The sequence below is a fragment of the Erythrolamprus reginae genome, chromosome 2 (genome assembly GCF_031021105.1).
Source record: "Erythrolamprus reginae isolate rEryReg1 chromosome 2, rEryReg1.hap1, whole genome shotgun sequence".
Lineage (NCBI taxonomy): Eukaryota > Metazoa > Chordata > Lepidosauria > Squamata > Dipsadidae > Erythrolamprus > Erythrolamprus reginae.
The window spans coordinates 61,882,219-61,907,111 of NC_091951.1; the positions used below are offsets into that span (position 1 = coordinate 61,882,219).

At 38.1% G+C, this 24,893-nt stretch overlaps 1 protein-coding gene across 4 annotated transcripts in view; it reads right to left on the bottom strand.

Moving 5' to 3' along the window:
* The window catches only part of SHQ1 (SHQ1, H/ACA ribonucleoprotein assembly factor), a 107,178-nt gene extending 82,347 nt beyond the window's left edge, over window positions 1-24,831 (bottom strand). Inside the window, exons 1-6 of one of the 4 annotated variants that reach the window (XM_070738243.1) lie at window positions 24,671-24,813; window positions 18,913-18,983; window positions 18,578-18,750; window positions 13,209-13,270; window positions 11,195-11,317; window positions 8,969-9,114 (exon numbers count right to left, since the gene is read on the bottom strand). In XM_070738243.1, coding sequence (XP_070594344.1) covers window positions 8,969-9,114; window positions 11,195-11,317; window positions 13,209-13,270; window positions 18,578-18,720 — 474 coding nt within the window. In that variant the 5' untranslated portion in view covers window positions 18,721-18,750; window positions 18,913-18,983; window positions 24,671-24,813. Of the gene's footprint in view, window positions 1-8,968; window positions 9,115-11,194; window positions 11,318-13,208; window positions 13,271-18,577; window positions 18,751-18,912; window positions 18,984-19,709; window positions 19,770-24,670 lie in introns of those variants that run through there. The other 3 variants (XM_070738242.1, XM_070738244.1, XM_070738245.1) reach the window with 3 other exon arrangements.
* Between the last annotated feature and the right edge of the window lie 62 nt (window positions 24,832-24,893).

Here is a 24,893-nt window from a genome sequence, read left to right on the forward strand (position 1 = left end):
CCTGCATATCTGAAACTTGAAATTTCATGACTTTTCATCATTTCAGGGGTTCTCTCTATGATAATTTTTTTTGGGGGGTGGGGGGCTTAGTTTTTGCTGGGCAAAAAAACTTCCTAATGTTATGTTCGGGTCACATACGACCCGAACCGAAAACTCTTCATTTGAAGTGCTTATGTTTGGTCAATTTGAAAACTTTTTTCACTTGGAAAGTAGTCTGAACATTTCTGCACACAATGATATGAAAATTGAAATGAAAAAATTAATCCTTATTGGTTTATTTTGCACATAAATGTGCCCCCCCCCCGTTTTTGTGAATTTTTTTCAATTTATGGATAGTTTTGCTTGCAAAATCCATTCTATTTTACTGGAGTTGGTGTGGGATTGGTAGCTTGAACATTTCTGAATATAAGAAAAATATAAAGGAACTGAAAAAAATGATTCTTACTGGTTTTTTAAAATCAGAAATAAGCCCTCCCCCCCTCGGCTGCTTGCAATCATTTTCACTTTTTATTCTTTTATGCTCCAAATCCGAAATATTCTTTAAAATCTTAGGCATTCATTTACTCAATTTAACAATGCTGATCATCAAAAAATATTTTTGGGGTGGTGGCTAATTGTTTTCTGGGCAAAAAAAAATCATAACTTCGAATCTGTTTCTGTTCGTATATGACCGGACCAAAAATATTTTTTTTAGGTACTTGAATTTGATCTTTTTGAAAACTTTTTCAACTGGAAAACTAGTTTGAACATTTATGAACATAATGATATGAAAATTGAACTGGAAAAATTGAGACTTATATTTTTATTTTGATCAAAAAGCCCCTCCCCCCATCCTTTCTGAATTTCGTGTCAATTTCTATTTTTTAAGGCTACAAATCCCTAAGGAATTTCCCCCCAAAAGGTTTGATATACTAAATTGAACATTTCTGAATATAAGAAAAATATAAATGAACTGAAAAAAATGGTTCTTATTGGTTTATTTTTGCCACAAAAGGGACACCCCCCCCCCCCCCGGCCTTGCTGTGTGCCATTATTGTCACTGTTTATACATATTTGTCTAGAAATATTTGGAATATCCTTTTGAAAATCAACCACATTGTAGCCAGATAACTAATTTTATGAAAGAAATCCATTTTACTAAAAAAAAGTATGTAAGTTTGAAATTAACAGCATAATTTTTATATAAATTGAAATAACTTTATATGCAAAATAAACCAATATGCATCAATTTTTCCACTTCAATTTTCATATCATTATGTTCAGAAATGTTCAAGCTACAAATCCCACACCAACTTTAGCAAAATTGAATGTATTCTGCTAGCAAAACTATCCATAAAGTGAAGACTATGTCACAGAAACGGGGGGGGGGGGACATTTATGTGCAAAATAAACCAATAAGGATTAATTTTCTCAGTTCAATTTTCATATCATTGTGTGCAGAAATGTTCAAGCTACCAATCCCACACCAACTTTAGTAAAATAGAATGGATTTTGCAAGCAAAACTATCCATAAATTGAAAAAACTTTCACAAAAACGGGGGGGGGCACATTTATGTGCAAAATAAACCAATAAGGATTAATTTTTTCAGTTCAATTTTCATTCCATTGTGTGCAGAAATGTTCAAACATGTTTCCAGGTGAAAAAAGCTTTCAAAAAGACCAAATATAAGTACCTAAAATGATCAATTTGCAGTCCGGGTCAAATAGACCCGGGAACATAATACTAGGAAGTTTTTTCGAACAGAACAGCGGGGTTAAGATGTATTGAAGATACATGAAGTTGTATGATGAATATGGAGAAAATGTTTAAAAAACATTTAAAAAATAATAAAATTCCAAATGAGCCAAACAGGCTGTGAATCTTTGGGCTAGTTATTCTCACACGATGGCCCTGGGAGGGGCATTAGTTTCCTTGGTCTTTGGTCTTGCTGTTGCTCCCTACTCCAGATTTCATCCCTCCTCTTGTTTTTATCTCCAATTTTATATTTTTAATTAAATTTATATACCACCCAAATGATTCTAGGTGGTTCCCCCCCCTTTTTAATTAGGATAATTAGAAGAACATCAACAGACACAAAAAAGCGACTAAAATAGATATAATTTTAAAACACATACAAATATATTGCTAATATTGATCACTACAAATGTTTTAAGATATATTGTTTATATTTTAGCATCAAAGAAATTTGTGCAGGTAAAAGGATTTTTTAGAAACAGTGAATATGATCAAAAGGAGAACAAATCTGAAAGAAACCTCTTACTTAACAGATTCTTCCAGATATTTTGTTACTGTGCTGATTTTTCTATGCAGTTTCCCATATTTTAAAATCAGTGAACCAAATCATCCTTGCAAAACTTTAAGTTGTCTCCCCAGAAGGTGGCACTCTTTTGTCAGGCTAAGCAATGGCAACCATATCCTTCCACACTGTTAACAACACAACTATACAGCATAGTTTTCTGCCATTTCATCCTGATAAATGTGATAGTTAAAAAGAAAAAGAAAAAAAGCTTCCATCACAATTTATAGGAAATAAAACTACACTAACTGTTAGAAATCACCCATTATTTTTCTTTACAATCTCCTCAAAAACTTTTGACCCACGTAAGCACCTAAAATTAGCACTGGTATGAATGATAGCAATGTGTACAAATCTGATTATAATCCCACCAGTACAATCTAAAAAGTCTGTAATTAATATAATGTAATTCTAAAGGCACATAATATCATCTACGAATTATAGTCAATTCTTAATGGCATGCTAAATGGATTTAAAAGGATTGTTGTGCCACAAAAGCTGACTCATCAGGTTCAGATTTCAAATCTCTTTCTCTATTTATTAAATAGCCTATTGTGTCTATTACAGAGGCTTGGTGGCCATACACCATTTATCAAATGCTGTTAACTCTTCCCTTATCTAGAGCTCTTTACATATTTATAAAAACATAGTCATGATAAAAAGAAATCTAAAGAAGAAATTGCTACAATTATTGCTGCAATTTTGCAGCACAGGAAACTCTTTTAGACAGACAGGCATATTTAATTATAAACAAAAGCACAACTATTAACTAAAGTAGAAATTATTTTGTTACACTTCTATGGTATAAAAGGAAAAATTCTCAAAGGGAACATAAAATCAGGGAATTGATTAGTTATCTCTATGGATCCAACTCCCCCCCAATGTCCGTATTGCTCCCACCCTGCTGGCCTTCTGAAAGGCTGTGAAAACCTGGCTTTGTTGGCAGGCCTGGGGGCCTTGAATGCTAACATCTGTCATGACTGAATTATGATTGATTGGTATGCATGTTTGATTTGATTTGATTGCTTAATGGGTTTTATAATGGGTTTTTAAAATTGTTTTTAGTATTTAACATTTGACATTTTTCACTATTGTATTATATTTTTATATTGTTGTAAACCGCTCTGAGTCCCACGGGATTGGGCGGCATAGAAGTCAAATTAATAAATAATAAATAAATATTTTTTTGTTTAACAGTTAATAATTTTCTTTAACTTTAGTGACTGTTCAGTTCTTAGCGTACTGATAGTTGGTTAATATCAATGCATAGCTAACTGAAAAGTGGGCAACAGTGCCCCTTGGCAGTTATAACGCTTCATGTTAGGGATTCAAATTCATACAACCATATAACACTTGCTTTTTGATAAAAGTAAAATAATTTAATTTCTTCAGAGCAGCAAAAAGAAACTACAGTGGAACCCCGACATAAGAGCTGCTCTACTTAAGAGCAACTCGAGATAAGAGCTGGGAGGGGAGAGATATTTTTGTTCTACTTACAAGCCCAAATTCGAGATACAAGCGCCAAGGAGCTGTCTCCTGAAGCCAAACGCTAACTTCCGCGTTCGGCTTCAGGAGACAGCTGCGAAGCGGCGCGCGTGTTTTAAAAGGTTGCAGCCGGCCTGGGGGGCTCGGGGGGGTGCTTGCAGCTTTCTTTCTTGCTCTTTTTCTTTCTCTCTTTTACCTTCCCTTCCTCTATTTCTTCTTTTCTTTCTCCTTCCCACCTTCTTCCCTCCCTCCCTCCCTTCACTCATTCCTCTCTTACTCTCCCCTTTCATAAGTTTCCTTGCTTCCTTCCTCTGTTCCTGTCCCTTCCCCTTTCTTTCTTTCTTTCTTTCTTTCTTTCTTGCTCTTTTTCTTTCTCTCTTTTACCTTCCCTTCCTCTATTTCTTCTTTTCTTTCTCCTTCCCACCTTCTTCCCTCCCTCCCTTCACTCATTCCTCTCTTACTCTCCCCTTTCATAAGTTTCCTTGCTTCCTTCCTCTGTTCCTGTCCCTTCCCTCTTTCCTTCCTTCCTTCCCACCCTCCGTCCATTCATTCACCCATTCCTCTCTTGATCGCTTAAAGCCGGTCCCTGGTGCAAAAAGGGTTGGGGACCTCTGTCCTACAGGATTGGGTGGCAGAGAAGTTGAACATATGTAAATTTAAAAGTTTAAGAAAGTTTACAAGTTAAGTGAAAGAAACTTCATTATTCATTTATATGTACATGTACATTTCTTCATTAAAAACATGTCTTTCTGCATAATTTAGACTAACTTTGTGAGTTTTTTGAGGGCTGGAACCAATTAAAATTATTTACATTAATTCCTATGGGGAAAAGTCGTTCGAGATAAGAGCTGCTCGACTTAAGAGCCCAGGTCCGGAACGAATTAAACTCGTATCTCGAGGTACCACTGTACTCTGAAAAGCTAAGGAATCAGTTCTCAACAAATGAACCAGCAAACATGTGGAAAACTCTTTAAAACATCTTCAGTTACAGCAAACCACCTTCCCAAGCTGAAGGAAATCAGCAACTGGCAGATGACCTGAATGTCTTCTACTGCAGGTTTGAAAGGTTATGGAGACAGGTGACTGTAGAAAAACTACAGCCACCTATCTCAATAACCTCCAACCCAGACATAACAACTGCCACACCTCCTACAAATGAACCCATCCCATTGGGTTCATAACCCCTGGTGATCACAGAAACAGAAGTGCAAGATTTATTTCACAGAAAGAAACCAGGAAAAGCACCAGGCCCAGATTAGATAACTCCTTCTTGCTTAAAAGTCTGTGCTGACCAATTGCCCCCATCTTCACCCAAATCTTCCACAAATCACTAGAGATATGCCATATTCCCTCTTGCTTCAAACACTCCACTATCATCCCAGTGCCGAAAAAGCCCTCCATCAAAGAACTGAATGACTACAGACCAGTTGCTCTGACATATGTAGTTATGAAAACTTTTGAAGGGCTAGTGATGTCCCACTTGAAAACCATCACGGATCCACTGTTGCTCCCCCACCCCCGAAATTTCCATACTGAGCAAATAGATCAACAGATGATGCTGTTAATATGGCTCTGTATTACATCCTACAACATCTTGAATCTCCAAAGACCTACGCAAGGTCCTCTTTGTAGACTTTAGTTCATCATTCAACACCATCATACCGGACATTCTACTAACTAAAGTAAATTAGCTAGCAGTACCTGAACACACTTGTAAGTGAATCACAAGCGTCCTAACAGACAGGAAGCAACAGGTGAAGCTAGGCAAACATCAGATACCTGTACAATTAGCACAAGGGACCCCCAAGGCTGTGTACTCTTACCACTTCTCTTATCTCTATATAGCAATGACTGCATCTCAAATGATCCATCTGTAACTACTGAAGTTTGCAGATTTTACAACAGTGATTTGTCTCATTCGAGACAATGATGAAACTGCATACAGATGGGAGGTTGATCAACTAGCCTCATGGTGCAACCTGAACTGGAACTGAACACACTCAAAACTGTAGAAATGGTGGTAGACTTTAGGAACAACGCTCCCATCCTACCACCTCTTACTAGACAACACAATATCAACAGTAAAGACCTTCAAATCTCTAGGCTCTCAAGACCTTAATTAATTAATTAATTAATTAATTAATTAATTGATTGATTGATTGATTGATTTGATTTCTATGCCACCCTTCCCAAAGCGACTCAGGGCCTAACATGGTCACTTAACATTAAAAAGCACCTAACATGGTCACTTAACATTAAAAAAAACATCAAAAAAGCTCTTTGTTCTTTGTGTGCCAACTCAGGAAGCTCAAACTGCCTAAGGAGCTGCTGATACAGTTCTACACAGGAATCACTGAGTTTGTCATCTGCACCTCTGTAACTGTCTGGTTTGGTTCTGCAACCCAACAAGACAGACACAGACTTCAGAGGATAATCAGAACTTCAGAAAAAACAATTACTGCAAATCTGCCTTCCATTGAGGGCCGTGAAAATATTTACTGACCCCTCGCATCCTGGACATAAATTGTTTCAACTCCTACCCTCAAAATGTCACTATAGAGCAGTGATTTTCAACCTTTTTTGAGCCACGGCACATTTTTTACATTTACAAAATCCTGGGGCACATTGAGACCGGGGGGGGGGGGGGGGGGGGCTAAAAAAAGTTTGGACAAAAAATTATCTCTCTCTTCCTCCCCTTCGCTCTATTTCTTTCTCCCTCCCTCCTTCTTTCTCTCCCTTCCTTCCTCTTTCTTTCTCTCTCTCTCCATCCCTATTTCTTTCTCTTCCTCCCTTCCTCTCTTTTTTGCTCTCTTTCTTTCTCCCTCCCTATGTCCCTATATGTCTTTCTGGAGTTCTGGAGACCTCACCTACAAAAAGATATTGACAAAATTGAACGGGTCCAAAGACGGGCTACAAGAATGGTGGAAGGTCTTAAGCATAAAACGAATCAGGAAAGACTTAATGAACTCAATCTGTATAGTCTGGAGGACAGAAGGAAAAGGGGGGACATGATCGAAACATTTAAATATATTAAAGGGTTAAATAAGGTCCAGGAGGGAAGTGTTTTTAATAGGAAAGTGAAAACAAGAACAAGGGGACACAATCTGAAGTTAGTTGGGGGAAAGATCAAAAGCAACATGAGAAAATATTATTTTACTGAAAGAGTAGTAGATCCTTGGAACAAACTTCCAGCAGATGTGGTAAACAAATCCACAGTAACTGAATTTAAACATGCCTGGGATAAACATATATCCATCCTAAGATAAAATACAGAAAATAGTATAAGGGCAGACTAGATGGACCATGAGGTCTTTTTCTGCCGTCAGACTTCTATGTTTCTATGTTTTTATGTTTCTCTCTCTCTCTTGCTTTCTTTCTCTCTTTTTCTCTCTCTCTCTTTCTCTCCCTCTTTCTTTCTCTTGTTCTCTTTCTCTCTCTCTCTCTCTTGCTTTCTCTCTCTTTTGCTTTCTTTCTCTCTGAGCTTCGCGGCACACCTGACCATGTCTCGCGGCACACTGGTTGAAAAACACTGCTATAGAGTACTGCATATCATAACAACTAGACACAAAAACATTTTTTTCCAGAATACCATCACTCTGCTAAACAAATAATTCCCTCACCACTGTCAAACTATTTACTAAGGCTGCATTACTATTACTATTAATTTTTCTCATTGCTTCTATCATCCATCTCCTCCTCATGACTGTATGACTGTAACTTGTTGTTTGTATCCTTACAATTTATATTAATATTTTTCCTGATTGCTTATTTGAAGCCTCTGATAATCATTAAGTGTTATATGTCATGATTCTTGACAAATGTTTATTTTATGTACACTGAGCACATGCACCAAAGACAAAGATAAAAAGTCCTTGTGTGTCCAATCACATTTGGCCAATATAGAATTCCTATTCTATTCTAATTCCTATTCTATTCTATTCTCCTAAGACTGTGTTTTCCTGTCCATGTACTGCTTGTATCATTTCCTCTGGGACTCATCCTTTGTCATTTCCTTTTTCAGTTTGCTGTGTTGAAAAAAGGCTTTCTCAAGGCTTTGAAGAATACATCTATAAATATGACCACTTTAAACTTACCCTTATCTTCATGTTATTTAAGAGAATGTATTAAAGCACATGTCTAAACATAAAGATGTATGGGTGTAAGGGATGTCATAATGGTTAAAGCAAAATGGTTCATCCATCACTAAAGTTTTCCTTTTCATGTTTTATCTTTTTCAAAAATGTTTCCACTTTGGCTTTTTCTCTTATACAGAAATATCTTTCTTAAAAACAAAGCAATAGAAAATCCACCATCCTCAAGCAATATGTATATGTAAGATTTACAACTTACTCTTTTTTTCATATAAACTGCACAATATAGGGCAGTCATGGCGAACTTGTGGCACATGTGCCACAGGTGGCATGTGGAACCATATCTGAGGGCACGCAAGGCGCTGTCCTATGTCAGCTCTGATTTTTGGCCTTCTTTTTGGCTATTTTCACTCTCCCCATGGTGAAAACAGCCCAACAAGTCAACCGGAAGTTCTGGGAAGTGAAACTACTTCCTCTGTCTCCTATCAAGCTCTGCACTGTGTTATCTTTTGTCTCACCCCCTTCTTGGAATGTGTTCCTTCCACTTTTCTGGGAAAATGCTACTTTGCTATTGTCCATTATACCACCTCCCCCTTTGTAAACACATTCTATCACATTTTACATGACTCAATTTCTATTTCCTATTGACTACTAACACTATTAAAAAAAATTCTAAAAAAATTAAACTATCTTTTAGACATCTTAACTTAAACAACCAATTACCATCTAATTTGAAGACTCTGGCCATAGGGAGCTGTGATGGCACCGTGGTTAGAATGCAGTATTGCAGGCTAATTCTGCCCACTGGCTGGAGTTTGATTCTGATAGAGCTCATGATTGACTCAACCTTTCATTCTTCTGAGATTGGTAAAATAAATACCCAGATTGTTGGGGGCAATATGCTGATTCGATAAACCGCTCAGACTGCTGTAAAGCACTGTGGAGCCATACATAAGTCTAAGTGCTATTGCTATATTTTATATTTATATTACTCAGCACTTTTTCAGATATCATTGTTCTGTGATGTGAAAAATATATTTCTGATTACGAAATATCTGTATTTATTTAATGTTCTGGAGATATCTAAAAACTTACCTGGAGACGTCTAAAAACTCCTGATTTCTGACTTCCAAATCCATAGGAACCAGATGAACATAAGGATTCCTCCAAGTTATCTTTCTGAAGAGGTTGTTCTAGTTCCCAGTCAAATTCCTCCTCTTCCTCCATGTCATCTGGAGCATCTGAACAAACATTGCCATCAAAAGCTACTATTACAGCAATATCAAACTTTTGCATCATCTAGAATGTGTTATATGAAATTCCACCTAAAATATCTTTACTTGATGAACAATTGTCTTAAAACATTCTGAAAGAATTGGGATCATATGATTTATGCTGTTTTTTTAGATTAACCACAAACACATAAGCTCAGGATCAAGATTTCACTCACTGCCAAAATAAATAAATTTAAAAAATAAAAGAAACCACCTAGTCAACACAAAAGTACTTCGTAGTAATTCAAAAATATATGATTAAAAAGCTCAGAATTACAAGGCTGGATGATCTGGCTAATATTTCTCAGCTCAATAACTTTTAAGTTACAGGGAAAAAAATATACATGTGAAAGGACCTTGCTTAAAGTTTGGTTTAATGAAGAAATTTACCTTAAGCTTGTTTTGAGGGCAGGTTATTTCCAATACCCAAATTTACCCCATCCTCAGCCTTTATTAAAAAATGGCCATCTAACATATTTGTGAGAGAATAACAGAGTTGGAAGGGATCTTGGAGGTCTTCCAGACCAACCCCATGTTCAGGCCTATACCAGTGATGGTGAACCTATAGCATGGGTGCCACAGGTGGCGCGCGGGGCTATATTTGAGGGCACACGAGGCGTTGCCCTATGTCAGCTCCAACATACATGTGCGTGCTAATCAGCTGATTTTCTGCCTTCTTTTCGGCTGTTTTTACTCTCCCCAGGCTTCAGGAAAACCTTATGAACCCTGGGGATGGCAAAAAACAACACAACAGGCCTACTGGAAGTCTGGAGTCTTCAGTGAGGCCGGTGCACTGGGGCAGTGGTGGTGGGGCTTGTGCGCATGCATGGGGGACAGTGGGGGTTTGTGTGCATGCATGGGGGCAGGGCATTGCATTATGGGTGTGGGCACATGTGTACAAGCCATTGCGCTCGCACATACCCTTTTGGCATCCGACCAATAAATGTTCACCATCACTGCCCTATACCATTTCAGACAAATCTCTTCTTAAAAACTTATAGCATTAGAGCATTCACAATTTATGGAGGCAATTTAAATCTCCTTATGGATATGGGGGAGTTAAGTTATCCTTTCCCCCTAGGCTATTACAAGTTATGCATGGTATGTTTGTGTGTATGTTTGGTTTTTTATAATAAGCGTTTTTTAGTTGTTTTTATTAATTGGATTGTTCATGTTGTTTTACCACTGTTGTTAGCCACCCCGAGTCTGCGGAGAGGGGTGGCATACAAATCCAATAAATAATAATAATAATAATAATAATAATAATAATAATAATAATAATTTATGACTGATTGTTAGGCTAATTGTATTTTAGCCTGGGATGCCCATTTTAGTGTTTTAGTGTTTTTCTGTTCTTCCTAGTTTTATACATTGCCTTGTGTCTATTGGAGTTGGGTGAACAATACATTTAAGTATTAAAAAATAATTTCTAAACCACTAATCTTGTTTAAAATAAAGTCATGGGTCAGTTGGTGTGATCTGCTTAAAAATGATGGTCAAATCAAACCATGACTCAGTGAAAATGGAATTGTAGCCTTTCACAATTCTCCACCTGCTTGGTGGAAAGCTGTACCCAAGAACAGATTTACTGTATTCATTTTAGCTCTTCTTTTTTTCTAAAAAAGAGCAAAGCAATAGCCTGAATTTAGTGCACAGATGGAAGATATTCAGTAATCAGAAATATAGAGATAGCTACAGAAAAGGATAACAACTCAGCTCTTAATACCTCTAGCTAGAAATGAGATATATGACTCCAAGAAATCATGGAGAAGAAGTAGGACAAATAATGAAGTATGAATCTGGATTATTTTACTTAATATCCAATCCATAAAAGAATTTGTTACTATATTGAGTAAAACATCAGAATAAACCATTTCTTAATATGCTAGAGGACATCTTCCAATAGATTTGTCACTCAGAAGCAGCTTTACTATTTTATTCAAATCATTAAAAGTTAACTTACAAAATGTCTTAACCTCCAATGTATGCTATACACAGAGAAACAAGAGCCCGCAAATCATTTTTTTTAAAATAAAATCATACAAACCCATCTCTTCCACTAAAGGTTTAGCTGATCGGGATTTCTTTGGTGCTAACAGAGCCGTCAACATATCTAAGCCATCAAATTTCTCTCCAGGAGTCTCTTTGGGAAGGTGAATTGTAAATATCCCTAAAAAATAAAAGGAAATAATCAACCGAAGGCTCTCCCCCTCAAAAATTGCTTCATTTTCTTATTTATTTATTTCTTAAATGCAGGGGTGGCTTCCTGCTGGTTTGGACTGGATCGAACTGGTAGCAACCCATAGTCTGGCCCTAAGCCATGTAGGACCTTATCGGTAATAACCAACACCTTGAATTGTGACCGGAGACCAATAGGAAGCCAATGCAGCTCGCGGAGCGTAGATGTTATATGGATGTACTGAGGAACACCCATGACAGCTCGTGAGGCTGCATTCTGGACAATTTCAGTCTCCGAACACTCTTCAAGGGTAGCCCCATGTAGAGCACATTGCAATAATCAAGACGGGAGATGATGAGGGCCTGAGTGACTGTGCGTAGAGCCTCCTTGTCCAAATAGGGCCGCAACTGGTAAACCAGGCGAACCTGGCTCCTCAGCTGTGTTTCTGGCTGATGATAGCTACTGAGCATGCGAGGAAGCAGAATTGCATGAAGGGACATGCATGTGTGCACAAGTGTAGCAAGCATGTATTTATTTATTTATTTATTTTATTATTTAGATTTGTATGCCACCCCTCTCCGCAGACTCGGGGCGGCTCACAACAGAATAAAACAATTTATAACAAATCTAAATATAATTTAAGATATTTAAAAAACCCCGGTTTGATTTAAAAAAACCCATTTACTAAACAAACATACATACAAACATACCATGCATAAATTGTATATGCCCAGGGGAGATGTCTCAGTTCCCCCATGCCTGACGACAAAGGTGGGTTTTAAGGAGCTTACGAAAGGCAAGGAGAGTAGGGGCAGTTCTAATCTCTGGGGGGAGTTGGTTCCAGAGAGTCGGGGCCGCCACAGAGAAGGCTCTTCCCCTGGGCCCCGCCAACCGACATTGTTTAGTTGACGGGACCCGGAGAAGGCCCACTTTGTGGGACCTAATCGGTCACTAGGATTCATGCGGCAGAAGGCGGTCTCGGAGATATTCTGGTCCAGTGCCATGAAGGGCTTTAAAGGTCATAACCAACACTTTGAATTGTGACCGGAAACTGATCGGCAACCAATGCAAACTGCGGAGTGTTGGTGAAACATGGGCATACCTAGGTAAGGCCATGACTGCTCTCGCAGCTGCATTCTATGCGCGAAACATCATGATACGAACTGGTGGCGAAAGTAAATGGAACCCAGCCCTGCTTAAATTTATCATGCCTTTCATTCAGGAACACGAGGACATATTCATAGCGTCCTCTCTGCTTTTTCCATTTTCTGTAAAATTTTGCATGGGGTGGAGAGTGCGGAGAGATGAGATTGGATTACTTCTTACATTGCCAAACATTCCTCCAAAACGTACACCAGAGGTCTGAGGGATCCCTCAGGGCAAATTCTAATAAAGTAAAAGAGCTGTAGGGATGTGTAATATAATGAAAAAGCCCTACTATAAATGTAGACTTCCATTTACATAATATACATTAGCTTTTTTGAATTTGGTACAACAAAGAAAACCTTCAAACTATTTGGCTCAGTTGGCTTTCCTTCCTTCTCTAAAGGGAAAGATCAGGAAATCCTCTTTCCTTTCATTTATTATTTACCAACGTTCAGAAAAAAGAGGCAAAAATGGGTTCACCAGCAATTCAAGGCTTTTTTGTCTCAATAGAGTATGATATTATTTTGGTGAAAAGATATTTGTAACATGGGAATCTTCCTTATCCTCTGTCTAGTGTCCATAAATCATTTTAAATGTGTTGTTTATCTCTCTGCAGAACAGGCCTTTTAAATCAAGGACCTGCCAGAAGTGAAGATAACATGAATTATTGGTGAAATTGAAAGTAAATATATGCTGCTGCAATATATCTATATATGAAAATATTTGCAAAGCAAACCTGAATCATCATACGATGCTTTCTCCCTTCCATCCTCTACAACTCTTCCAGGAAGTGTCAATCTGTGAAAGTGGGGGGGGGGGGGGAGAGCAAGTATTTTATTTAATATCTATTATTAGTATAAGAAAAATAAGCTACCATCGTTCAGATGGAACAATTTAAAAAAATCAAATTACACAGACTCTACAATGTATGGTAAAACAACTCCACATAGTAAGTTATAGAGAGATGGCAAGCAGGAAAGTGAATATGATTTGTGAATGGACAATTACTGGTATTACTTTTATCAGGAATGCCAGAGTAATCACCATGTCCATGGTAGAATTGTGAATGGAACATGCTAAAGTTCTGTCAGACTTCAGCTGCTGTTCAATTTTTTGTTGTTGTTTGCTTTCTTTCTCTGTATTTTGATCTACTCAATTCAGGAAGAAAGCTTGTTTTATTTATACATTCAAATGCCAAGAGATTCAGGGTACCCCATTCAGTTCCAGATAACTTTTATGCATTCTGTACAGTACTGCAAAATTAAAAACAACATTCAATGGACATAAAAAACAACTATTATATAAATTTGAATTTACTGTACATTTGCTTTTAATAAATATTATTTCTCTTCCCTAAACAATCCACTGAGTTTCTACTGTAATACATAACATCTCTTTAAGAGAATAAGAATTATAGAAATGGAGTGTTAACTATTGTGTTTCAACATATACATAAATGTTAAGTATCTTATTGTTACAATATCTGAATCTGTGTTTAAGTTTGTGTGTGCATATATTTTAAATAATAATTAGAAACTGAAGTGTTCTGGGACTTTAGAATTAAAAAAAAACCAGGCACCTGCAACACAACATCCCAGACTTCACAATTGTTGATAAGACAATAAAGTTTGGATAGTGGAAGAATAGAAGAAGAATGGCGATAGCAGAATAGTAGAAAAAGAAATGGAGAAAATCATAATACAAAGACTTCCAAATAGAATAGAATAATGAATGGAATGGAATAGCAGAGTTGTAAAGGACCTTGGAGGTATTCTAGTTCAACCCCCTGCTTAAGCATAGACATAGAGAAGAAATTAATCCAACAATTAACAGATAAAAAAGAAATAACACATTACCAGTTAAAAAAAAAGAAAGAAATTGCATTAGAATACTATAAAGAATTGTATAGTGAAGAAAATATTAAGGAAGAAGATATATTAAAATATTTAGAGACATGTAAAATCAATTTAATAAGTAAAGAAGATAAAGAAATATTAAACAAAGAAATAACAAAAGAAGAATTGGAAAGAACAATTATGAAACAGAATAATAATAAAACACCAGGCCCAGATGGCTTCCCAATTGAATTCTATAAAGCAACATTCCATGTAACGGGAGAATTATTATTAGAAATTTATAATAAAATGTTAACGAACGGAGAATGCCCGGTATCATGGCAAGAAGCTAACATAACGCTGATACATAAAGAAGACACAGATCCAAAGTATATTAAGAATTATAGACCAATATCTCTGTTAAACGTAGACTACAAAATTTATATGGCAATAATAGCAGACAGGTTTAAAAAAATATTAAACAAAATAATACACTCTGATCAGAATGGCTTCTTACCTAACAGACAAATTAGAAATAATATAAGAATTACATTAAATATGCTAGAATATTATGAAAGCCATAATGATAAGGAGTTTGCAATGCTATTTCTAGATGCTGAGAAAGCCTTCGATAACCTCAATTGGAACTTTTTCAAAAAATTAATAAATACTATGGATTTAGGAGAGAACTTTGAAAATACAATAAATAAAATATACTCCAAACAAAAGGCAAGGATAATTATAAATGGAGATTTAACCAATACATTCGATATTAAAAAAGGAGTGAGACAAGGCTGTCCACTATCTCCCTTAATATATATAATGTCTATAGAAATACTATTAAACCGAATTAGAGGGGAATCATCAATACAGGGCACCCAAATTAAACAACAAATTTATAAAACACAGGCCTTCGCTGATGATCTGGTCTTCTTCTTAGAGAATCCAGTTAGCTCAATGATATATTTAGTAAAAGAATTAGAGAACTATGGGAAAGTGGCCGGCTTAAAAATAAATAGGAACAAAACTAAAATATTAACCAAGAATTGTAATCAAGATTTAAACAAATTATTAATAAAAGAAACAGGTTTTCAAATAGAAAAGAAAATTAAATATCTAGGGATTTGGTTTACGACAAGGTATTCTTCACTAAAAGAACTAAATTATACAAAATTATTAACAAAAACAAAAGAAGATTTAGAAAAATGGTCAAAGTTAAATCTATCCTTAATGGGAAGGATCAATACAATAAAGTCTAATATACTTCCAAGGTGGCTCTATCTCTTCCAAACAGCACCAATACAACTAAACAAATCGTTCTTTGCTAAAATAAATAAAATAATTTCTAAATTTATCTGGTGCAATAAAAAACCTAGAATAAACATGAAAGCCCTACAAGATTTAAGAACAAGAGGAGGATTCGGTTTACCCAACTTAGAAATATACTACCAAGCCACTAAATTACTGTGGATTAAAGAATGGGTCAACCTTGAAAATCCTAGAATTCTAACAATAGAAGGCCACGATATAAATGAAGGATGGCACGCACATTTGTGGGAAAAAGAACACTCAAAACATTCTCACTTTAAACAACACCAAATTCGGAATACACTATTGACATACTGGCGGAAAGTCAGGAAAAAATACTATAATGAAATTCCCAGATGGCTATCCACTCTAGAAGCTCAAATTCATCCAAACATAATAAGCCAAGAACAAAAAATAACCTACGAAGCCCTATTAAACACTAAAGGAAGTCTTAAAACTAGAGAAAGACTTAAAGAGGAAGGTATAGTAATAGATTGGCTTCCATATTACCAAATTCAAAGCAGATATAAAAGGGACTTGGTACAATTTGGAATATGTAATAAACAAAATGAAATAGACAAAATATTGACAGGATCTGACAAAAAATTTATAACTAAAATGTATATTTATCTATTAAACTATGAAAACATTGAAGAAATTGTTAAACCTAACATGATATCTTGGATGACCAACTTTGGATATGCAATTCAGCTAGAAGACTGGGAAAAACTATGGTCAGTTAATTATAAGATGACTTTGTCAACACCATATAAAGAAAATCTTTATAAAATGTTCTTCCGATGGCATTATGCGCCAGCACGCCTAGCCAAAATGAATGTAAACATTAGTAACAAATGTTGGAAGTGTAAAAAAGAAGTGGGAACATACTACCACATATGGTGGCAATGTAACGAAGCAAAAAAATTTTGGATTCAAATTAGGGCATGGATGGAAGAAATATTGGGCTATAAAATTGAAATAAAACCGGAAATGTATTTATTGGGCATAATTAGAGGCAAACATAGCAAAGAAAATTACTACTTAATAAATCACTTACTTACTGCTGCAAGATTAGCATATGCACAAGTCTGGAAACAAGATAAGATTCCAAACAAAGAAACGGTAATTAAAAAAATATTAGACTGCGCCAAATTTAGCAAATTAACATACGAAATTCAAAACCAACAAAATAAGGACTATTTACAACTGGGTGGAAATCAAGAAAAAGGTATAGTAAATAGAATTGTTAAAAAATAAATCTTGTAAATATATTAAGTGTAAATGTTTAATGTTGTATTGTTTGATGTCTAAATGTTTGTAAGTCATATAAAATAAAATTAAAAAAAAAAAAGAACATGGATGTCAAACTCGCCAAGTCACATTGCCATAACGTTATGTATTGTGATATTTTTTCCCTTCAGAGCTGGGGTTGGTGTAGCTTGCACATGACTCATCCAGCTCGCGGGCTGCCAGTTTGACACCCCTGACATAGAACAATTGACATAGAACAACTGTGGCAAAAGAAAGCAAAGACAACAACAGTAGTATAAGTGTTTTGTATACAATTCCAAAACATCTGGAATATGATCAGCACTGACAAACAACCATCAGTTAATTGCAAAAGGCAGCTTTGCTTGGAATACCTTACATCCCACAATAATACCACTTAACACCATTAAATCAGTGATTTTCAACCTTTTTTGAGCCGCGGCACGTTTTTTACATTTACAAAATCCTGGGGCACACCACCAACCAAAATGACACACTAAGACACTCTCCTCTCTTTTTCCATCCCTGTCGCCTCCCCATCCATGTGTGTGTGTGTGTGTGTATACACACTCTTGAACCATTTCCAAAAACAGGTGAGGGCTGGGGGTTTTTCTCTCTTATTCTTTGGGTGCTTTTTATCATATGCTTTAAATCAAGAGTCACTTCTCTCTCTCTTTTGTTTCTCTCTCTTTCCTCTCATTCTCTGTCTCAATCATTTTCTCATTTCTTTTTTCTCCCCTTTTTGCTCATTTTTCTCTCTCTCTCTCCCTTCCTCTCCTTTTCTCTCTCTTGCTTTCTTTCTCTCTCTCTTGCCTTCTTTCTCTCTCTCTCTTGCTTTCTCTCTCTCTCTCACTCTTTCTCTCTCTCTTTCTCTCTCTATTGCTTTCTTTCTCTCTCTTTCTCTCTCTTTCTCACTCTCACAGCAAAAAGTTGCGAGACCGGAACCTGAGCTTCCTTCTTCGCGGCACACCTGACCATGTCTCGCGGCACACTAGTGTGCCACAGCACACTGGTTGAAAAACACTGCATTAAATAACATCATCTGCCTATCCAAGGTTCTTGGGAATGACTCTGTAGGTGGATAAAAATGCCAAATCCAGTCTAAACATCTGGCTGACTGTGCAATGTACCATAATTATAATGCCAGTGTGGATTGGTAGATATTTTTAACTTCTCACTTTAGGGCTGTGAGTAAATGACTGGCTCCAAATCACCAAACCAGTTTCCAAGCCTAAGTAGCAGGATCTCTTTTCTCTTAGCATAGCAACTTAATTGCTGTATCCTATTTACACATTTGCTCTTGCATGTGTACAAGTTTCTCTCTCTGTGTGTATGCAAAAAAATTTCTCCATATAGTTACCTATAGAAACCAAACATTGTTTCAATTCAAAGTTACATCACATAGGATTCAAAAATCCATTTTCTCTCCTCTGCAGAAGAAATGTCAATGTTCCGTATGCTGATTAAACCATTTCTAATTTGCATACGAGATACTGTGATGTAAACAAACCATGTTTAATGCCCCAATATAATAGTAGTAGCAGCTTTGTCTGATAGCAGTTAACAATCTATGATCTTCAGCTGTGCACTTAAAAAAAACCAGCAGGAAAAAACTCGCAAAAATAATTTAATTAAATATACAAATTTAAGTTCAGAGATTAGATGAGCTTAGATGAAAATGAACATTGCTTACCTGAGAAAGTAAGGTTTTGCATAAAAACGAAACACATTCCCCTCAAAACAGACGTCAAATTCTGAAACTCGTGCATAAGGTACTTTGATAATTATTGTGAGAAAATCTGGATCTTGACTCAGTTCAAATACCGGAGTTATCATGATGACTCTCAGAAAAATCAATACCACCACCTATAAAACAGTCACAACAACAAACAAATTATTTTTGGGATGTGTGTATCAATAGCATTTGAACACCTGAAAATGACTGAAGATTTCTAATAAAGTATTTCCAGTTAACTGAAATTATATGATTATTTTTATTTCTTGGAAATCTACAAATTTGGGAAGTACCTATTATAATGGATCCAGATTTTATTTTAATTCAGCAGGCAGCGGGGTTTGCAAGCTGTTCGACTCAATTCCTGAAATGAATTAATTTTTGTTGTTGTTATTAGTGTTACAGTTGCTTCCTTCTTCAGTCTCAGCATTGCTACTGGTCAAAAGCTCAATTCTCCAGCATAATGCCTGAGAATGTCAATGCATCTTGCTAGTAGCAAAGTTCCAGTCCCTCTTGACAATTTATAATTTTCTAAATTATTTTAATTTTAGAAACAAAGAAACTGTCATGCTATAAGGAAAATGCCATCTTTATTTGCAGGAATCTCAACGTCCTATGCCAGCTGCATTTTCCCAATTTTTATTATTTTTAATATTTAGCAAAGAAAACACACACAGAGAAACAAAACAGTGGTAATATAAATCCAAAATATACCTACACATATGTAATATGATAAAAAAAATAAACAGAAGCTCTAAAAGCTCATATATCCCTCAGCATACAACTATTCAACATACAATACAGTTTCAACTCCTACTCTCAAAATGACACTACAGAGCACTGCATACCAAGACAACTAACACAAGAACATTTTTTTCCTGAACGCCATCACTCTGCTAAACAAATAATCCCTTCACCACTGTCAAATTATTCACTAAGGCTGCATTGCTATTTTCTCATTGTTCCTATCACCCATCCCCTCCCACTGATGACTGTATGACTGTAACTTGTTGCTCGTATCCTTATGATTTATATTAAGATTGATTTTGATTGTTTATTTGTACCCTATGATAATTATTACGTGTTGTACCTCATGATTCTTGACAAATGTAGCTTTTCTCTTATGTATGCTGAGAACATATACACCAAAAACAAGTTCCTTGTGTGTCCAATCACACTTATTTGTTTATTATTTATTTATTTATTAGATTTGTATGCCATCCAATCCTGTAGGTCTCAGGGCAGCTTACAACAAGAATAAAAACAATATACCATAAAATAATTAAAATACAACAATTAATAATACTATAAAACCCCTCAAATATGCCAGTAAAGTCATACCTTCAAACATCCCAAAGAAATAATGTCTAGGCCGGAATTAATGTCAGGTCTCATGGTACCCAGGACTGCAAGCCCTTTTGGAAAGCCAGTAGGGTTGGGGCAGTACAGACCTCGGGGGGGGGGGGTAGTTGATTCCAAAGAGCTGAGGCTGCCACTGAGAAGGCCCTCCCCCGTGCGCCCGTCAACCAACATTGCTTAGTCGACGGGATCCAGAGAAGGCCAACTCTATAGGCTCTATCGGTCACTGGGAGGTATGCGGCAGGAGATGGTCCTGTAAATAGTCGGGTCCTAAGCAATATAGGGCTCTATAGGTAATAACCAACACCTTGAATTGTGACCGGAGACCAATCGGTAGCCAGTGCAGCACATGGAGTATTGGTATGATGTAGGTGTAGCTAGGTATACACACAAACAGCTCATGCAGTCTGGACTAGCTGGAACCTCAGAACACTTTTCAAAGGTAGCCCTTGGCCAATTTATTTATTTATTTTATTTTATTAGACTTCTATGCTGCCCAATACCTTGAATAAAGAATTCTATTCTATTTGTTTGTGACCATTAGAAATTACAATGACTTACAACCAGTCCTTTCAGCTATGACCATCACAGCATTCCCACAAATCAAAATATGGATGCTTGGCAATCAGTACCTATGACAGTTGCAAGATCTCAGGGTTATGTGACCTTCCCAGCTGGCTTTCCAGAACTAAATGCGGGAAGCTGGATTCACTTAACATCCGTGTGATTAACTACTGGCAAATAAGCTCATAGAACTGGGCAGGATTCATTTAGTAACTATCTTGTTTAGCAATGGAAGTAATGGAATGGAGTTTACTCCAATTATGGTTGTAAGTCAAGTCAAGTCATATTGTTAAACTGAAGCACACGTAACTATTTAAGAAGTTCCAAAATCCATACATTGTAAATTAGACAATTATCTCTGCTTTAATACTATCATTTAGTATTACACAGCAGACTTTTACCTAGAAATATATACAGTAGAACCTCGACTTACGAATTTAATTGGTGCGGGAAGGAGGGTCGTAAGTCGAAAAGCTCGTATGACGAAACATTGTTTCCCATAGGAATCAATGGAAAAGCGATTAATGCGTGCAAGCCCAAAAATAAGAAACCGGCCGCCACCACCGAAGGAGGCTTGAGTCTCCCGATCCTCCCCGCACCTTTGCCATGCATGTCAGGAGAGAGAGGGAAGGAGGGAGAGAGAAGCAGACGGGCAGCAGCCGCAGCGGAGGCCAAGTCTTGTTCTGGGCTGTGCCCCCTCTGAGCGCTCACCGCCTGTCCCTGTCAGCGGCCCAGCCACCTTCACCCGCCCGGACAACCGCCAGAGAGGCTCCTCCGGAGGGGCGCACGGGGAAGGGCTTGAGCCGCCGCCTTCTCCTTTCCCCGTGGGAGCGCCGCACCTCTTGTCTGCCCGGCCTGAGAGGCACGAAACCGGTGCTCATGCCGGGCGGCCCGCCTGGAACGCCAGCAATGCCGCCAGGCTGATTGCCGAGCGGGGGCGGGGCGCGGAAGGAGGCGAAGGCGAGGAGAGCGCTGCTAACTGCAAGAATCTTGTAGAAGTTTGCCCGGGGGCACTGCCCACATCTCAGAAGGGAAGAGGCGTAGGGAAAAAGCGGGGCGAAAAGTCCTGAAAACACCGCCAAAGCCGGCATCCCAAACCGTACGCGAGGGAACTCTCAGGAAGAAGGATGAGTCAGAGGCAGGTCTTGCCGGGCCGATTGCCGAGCGGGGGCGGGGCGCGGAAGGAGGCGAAGGTGCCCCCGCGCCGGCCCCCATCCCGGACGGAGCGGCCTGAGGGGGCCGGTGCGGCGGCGCCTTCGCCTCCTTCCGCGCCCCGCCCTCACTCGGCAATCAGCCTGGCAAGACCTGCCTCTGACTCATCCTTCTTCCTGAGAGTTCCCTCGCGTACGGTTTGGGATACCGGCTTTGGCGGTGTTTTCAGGACTTTTCGCCCCGCTTTTTCCCTACGCCACTTCCCTTCTGAGATGTGGGCAGCGTCCCCGGGCAAACTTCTACAAGATTCTTGCAGTTAGCAGCGCTCTCCTCGCCTTCGCCTCCTTCCGCGCCCCCGCTCGGCAATCGGCCCGGCGGCATTGCTGGCGTTCCAGGCGGGCCGCCCGGCATGAGCACCGGTTTCGTGCCTCTCAGGCCGGGCATACAAGAGGTGCGGCGCTCCCACGGGGAAAGGAGAAGGCGGCGGCTCAAGCCCTTCCCTGTGCGCCCCTCCGGAGGAGCCCCTCTGGCGGTTGTCCAGGCGGGTGAAGGTGGCTGGGCCGCTGACAGGGACAGGCGGTGAGCGCTCGTATCCCGAATTTGGGCTCGTAAGTAGAACAAAAATATCTCTCCCCTCCTAGCTCGCATCTCGAAATGCTCGTATATAGAGCAGCTCGTATGTCGAGGTTCTACTGTACAGTGTATATACAATTATACATTGAAGTTACATAGCTATAAACAACATATGTCAACTGTAGCCACAGCTGTATCGTTTGGTATTACAAAACCATTTTCTTCCTAGAGATAATAAAACACTTTCCTAAATAGATAATCCCAAAATACACATCTTATTATATATGCTACATCACATCTTCTTCAAACCTGCTAGCTTAACATACAATAACACTTAAAAGTTTGTGAACCCTAACCCTTTTGAATATTCAAAATGTTGTTGCTCTTTGTTACCTTTTGCTGCTTGGAAAATATTATATATATAGCAATAAAAACTGCAAAGGCAGTTAGACAGGTTAGCATCCAGCAATGACTAGTTTCTAACTCCATCAAATGCTCACTTCAGACTATCACTATTATTGTGCTACACAGAAAATTGATTTAACCCAGCAAAGGGAGCCAGATAGGTACAGTAATCCCTCTCTACTTCATGGTTCATCTTTCACGGATTTGCTATTTCACGGGTTTTCAAAGGGGGCTTAAATCCATTAAAAAATTTAAATCCATTAAAAATTCATAAAATTCTTCTATAGTACTACTGTACTCTAAAGAAACTGGTAGGATATCACATGCTCTCGGAGAGGGGTGGCATACAAATCTAATTAATAATAATAATAATAATAATAATGTAATAATAATAATAATTTTTATTATTATTATTTAGTTCCAGCTGAGAAATATTATAGAATGACTGTTTAATGCAAGGTGGGTTTTAAAAGTCCAAATACTACATAAAAAATATATTTCCTCTACTTCACGGAAATTTGTTTTTCACGGATGGTCTTGGAACGCATCCCCCGCGAAAAACGAGGGATCACTGTAACTGCATACCAGATTCTTCTCCCGGTAAGTGCATTATAGGTAGTCCTCAACTTACAACCACAATTGAGCTCAACATTTCTCTGTTGCTAAGGAAGACACATAAGTGAGTTCTGCTCCATTTTACAACCTTTCTTGACACAGTTGTTAAGTGGAATCACTGCAGTTATTAAGTTTGTAACATGGTTGTTAAGCGAATCTGGCTTTCCCATTGACTTTGCTTGCCAGAAGGTTGTACAAAGTGATCATATGATCCTGGGACATTGCAACTGCCATAAATATGAGCCAACTGCCAAGCATTTGAATTTTGGTCACATGACCATGGGGATGCTGAAGCAGTCATATAAAAAAAACTGTCAGTCACTTTTTTCAGTGCCATTGTAACTTTGGTCACTAAACAAATGGTTATAAGTTAAAGACTACCAGTAATGAGGAATTTCACAAGAGTATACTTGTTTTTAATACTTGGAAAGAACTGCTGCCCTTTTATGTCTGGTTGCTGCCATCCTTGCAGTAGTAGGCAAGGATGAGGCTCACTTACCACTGATTGGCCTGGTTCACCCTGAACCAGTCTTGCTAACTGGACTGACAAATCACAGCAGAAGTTTGGAGTGAAGCACGGATGAAATATTTTGTGGGAGAGGAAATGAATCCTTGACCATCCATCCATCACTTCCACTTATCCAACATTAGAACTGTAAGAACAGCACTACTTGCTGGCCTGGCTATTCAGCCATCAGTTCAACTTACACACTAAGCTTCTGAATTTTGATCATGTGATCTTAGGGATGCTGCAGCAGTCATGTAAAAAAACTGTCAGTCACTTTTTTTCAGTGCCGTTGTAACTGGTCACTAAACAAATGGTTATGTGCAGAATGCTTATGTATTTTTCTGCAGGTCCCCCACATTTCTTTTTGAGAGCCAATTTGATGTAGTGGTTAAGACATTAGGCTGGAAATTGGGAGATCAAGAATAAAGTTTTGAATGATTGATAAAAAATATATAACTATGTATTTTATTTTAATACTTTAAGGTATATGCATATTGATTTGTATGGGAAGTTATGGAGAAAATAGAAAAAAATTGAAAGAAAAAGAGTAGTTTTGTTTTAGACACGGTCAGCTGGACGACCTTCTCAGTTTCTCTCAGCCGTAAAAGGCAAATAGCAAATCACTTTTGGGGATTAAAAAAACTTGCCATAAAAACTGCAGATTTTTGTCCAGAAGGCAGTTAATATATAGAAACTCTGAGATGCCCCCTTTCCTCCTACATTTGGAATGAAAATGACAGACGACCGCTATTAATTGCCCCTTTCTCTACGGGCTGCCCAGTCTTTCACTCCTGCGGTAATTCCTTCATCTACACACTGAGCAATTAAAGTAAGGAAACAGGAGTGCCACCAATGAGCCCCTCGCCAACACTCACCGCCCATGGAACCTTCGGACACTTCCACACGCAGCTTCCCACGTTTTCCCGATTTGTTTCTCCGCCTCCAGCCTTTCGATTCTCTGACGGCGATAAGACTCCTTACGGGCTGCAGCGTACCGTCAATCCAATTGCTCTTCCGCAATAGGAAACCGTCAAGCGGATAGGAAGGCGGGCTCTTGGGGGGGAGGCGGATCGAAAGATCATTGGAAGAACTCGTCCA